At 52.0% G+C, this 2652-nt stretch overlaps 1 protein-coding gene across 1 annotated transcript in view; it reads left to right on the top strand.

Moving 5' to 3' along the window:
• Positions 1-1584: 1584 nt before the first annotated feature.
• Positions 1585-2652, top strand: part of XK (X-linked Kx blood group) — a 108368-nt gene continuing 107300 nt past the window's right edge. Inside the window, exon 1 of the mRNA XM_007958516.1 lies at positions 1585-1829. Coding sequence (XP_007956707.1) covers positions 1585-1829 — 245 coding nt within the window. The remainder of the gene's footprint in view (positions 1830-2652) is intronic.

Raw genomic sequence — 2652 nt, 5'->3', positions numbered from 1 at the left:
GCCCCATCTTCCTTCCGAGGAGTGGCTGGTGGGTTTGAACCTCCAGCCTTCTGGTTAGCAGTCAAGTGCCTTAGGCACTACGCTACCAGAGCTCCCTTGACAATTGATAGAGTTACCCAATTGCAGCAGGGAAAGGGATCTTATAATTATTAAACTCTGATCCCTATATGAGGAACTCTGGTGGCACTGCAGTTAAAGCATTGGTCTGCTAACCAAAAGATTGGTGGTTCTAACCCTCCAGTTGCTCCTAGGGAGAAAGATAAGGCCGTCTGCTTCCCTAAAGATTTACAGCCTGGTAAATCCTATGGGGCAGTTCTACTCTGCCCTATAGATTCACTATGAGTCAGAATGACTTGATGGGAGTGTGTTTTGGGCTTAATCCCTTTATAGAACAAGTAAGAATCTGACTTTTAGAGAGATTTATTGTCTGGATAAAGTTTCTGAAGGACAGGGGTGGGTCCAGCAGGGTGCTCACCAGCTCAGTGGATGGAAAAAAAACAAACTAAATTCAATGCCATGGAGTTGATTCCAACTCACAGTGACCCTATAGAAAGAAAAGAACTGTCCCATAGTCTATAAATCTTCCCAGAAGCAGACTGTCTCATATTTCTCCCACAGAGTGGCTAGTGGGTTCAAACCAGCAACCTTTTGGTTAGCAGCTGAATGCTTTATCCAGTATGTCACCAGACTCCTTACTAGGGGAAAAGTTGTGTTATTGGATTTGGCACACATCAGCAAGCAAAGTATGTCTTGGGCTAGATAACTGCTTCCTTATTAGGCTCTGGTCTTTGCCTTGTCTAAATTGGTGACAGTTAGTTATAGAGGAATACATTCTGTAGGCAGTTTTTCAGGGAGGGAAGGCGTTGGCTCCTACAGATTACCTCTGATGCTCTTTCACCATTGGAAACAACGCTTCAGACAAGTGTATCTGGAAAAGGTCGGGGCATGCTTATATGGCCCAGTGAAAAGTTGAATTCTTCCCATCATTGTGGTGGGTGCATGCCAATGCACTAGCACTTCGAGTTTGAAAAGCATCTGTGTGGTTTGGTTGTTTTTAAATGACCGGAAACGCTGGTCCTTTGAAGAATCAGGCTTTTCCCGGGCCTAGAAAGTAGAGACTGGACTAAAAAGGCGTCCAGAACACAATCCTGGCCCTTATTTGGTGCAGGTTTGGAAAGGGTTGTGAACATTTTTCAAAGAGGACGCTGGCCTAGGGACTCTAGGACCCAGAGGCTGCGAGAGGGGCCAACAGGGCCCGCTGTATCTGTTAGGGCTCTGAGCACCAGCTGTGGCTGGGCGCGGGTTCGCGGCCTGCCGGGGCACTGTCGCCACAGAGGCGCCACGGACACCACGACGCGCGGGTGGCGCACGGTGCGCGTGGGCGTGTCCCAGCGAGGCTGCACTCTCCGCCCCACCCCAGTTCTGTCGCTCTCCCCGGGGCCCAGCTCCAGCGTCCAGACCCGCCGGCCGGGCCCCCGTGCCCTCGGCGGGCGACGCAGGTCGGGGACGGGCATGCCGGGGGCCCCTTGGGCCGCCGCTGTCGCCGCTGCGTTTTCCGCTGGTGCGCGCCGCTGACGCGCGGAGATGAAATTCCCGGGCTCAGTGCTGGCGTCCGTGTTCCTGTTCGTGGCCGAGACGACCGTGGCGCTCTACCTGAGCAGCACCTATCGCTCGGCCGGGGACCGCATGTGGCAGGCGCTGACGCTGCTTTTCTCGCTGCTGCCCTGTGCGCTCGTGCAGCTCACGCTCGTCTTCGTGCACCGGGATCTCAGCCGCGATCGGCCGCTCGTGCTGCTACTGCACCTGCTGCAACTTGGGCCCCTCTTCAGGTGCGTGCAGAACCCGTGTCTCTGCCTTCCACTTGCTCTCCCAGTGGTGGGAGGGTGAAGAGGATGGGATGTGGGAATAGTAGGGTAAGAGGGTGAGGGTAGGTGGAAGGGAGGGGCTGGGAAGCCCCTGTGTGTGGGGGGGAGGAACTCTGCCTTCTGGTAGGGACAGGTGTTCCTGTGGCTAGACCAGAGGCTAGGCCCATGGGTGGCCCGCCCTGCTCCCCAGCCCCGCCATTCTGGCCCCAGAATGCGGCAGAATCCTGGGATAATGGTAATAGAATTGAGGCATACTGCATTCTGTTGGGTGGTGCCATATGAAATTGCCAGCCTTCGACTAAATTTGACCAACCCAAATGGCAATTTCATGTGCTTTCACCTCATAAGACACACGCTGTCTCTGCAGTCAAGTGGGCTCTGGCTGGGTTGGTTTATGTCGTCACTAACCCTTGGGAAGCGTGCTCTAAGTCCCAGTTACAGCAAGAGTGTGCAGCTTATTTATTTTCTTTGTCAAGCATATGGCACTTACTGGGTGCCAGGCACTGTTTCTAGTCCCTTAATTTATTTAGTTCTCAAACAGAACTCCAGAAATCAACCCATCATTCTTGTCTCCTGGTGTTTTTATGAATATTATGGGATGGAGAACCATCTGGGGTTGTAGAAATGTCTTCCGGCCCTGCTCAGCTTATAAACATGGTCATTAAAGCTCCTGCCCAATGTGCCATGAAGACATAAACTTGCTGTGTGTTAACTAAAGAAAAACGGTTAGTGACATTTCTGGAAATTAATTTATATTAAAAAGGAAGTAAAAGATATGGTAATGAAG

The sequence above is a fragment of the Orycteropus afer genome, unplaced genomic scaffold (assembly GCF_000298275.1).
Source record: "Orycteropus afer afer isolate SDZICR_OR568_19922 unplaced genomic scaffold, OryAfe1.0 scaffold01001, whole genome shotgun sequence".
Lineage (NCBI taxonomy): Eukaryota > Metazoa > Chordata > Mammalia > Tubulidentata > Orycteropodidae > Orycteropus > Orycteropus afer.
This window is presented reverse-complemented; position numbering and strand designations above follow the sequence as displayed.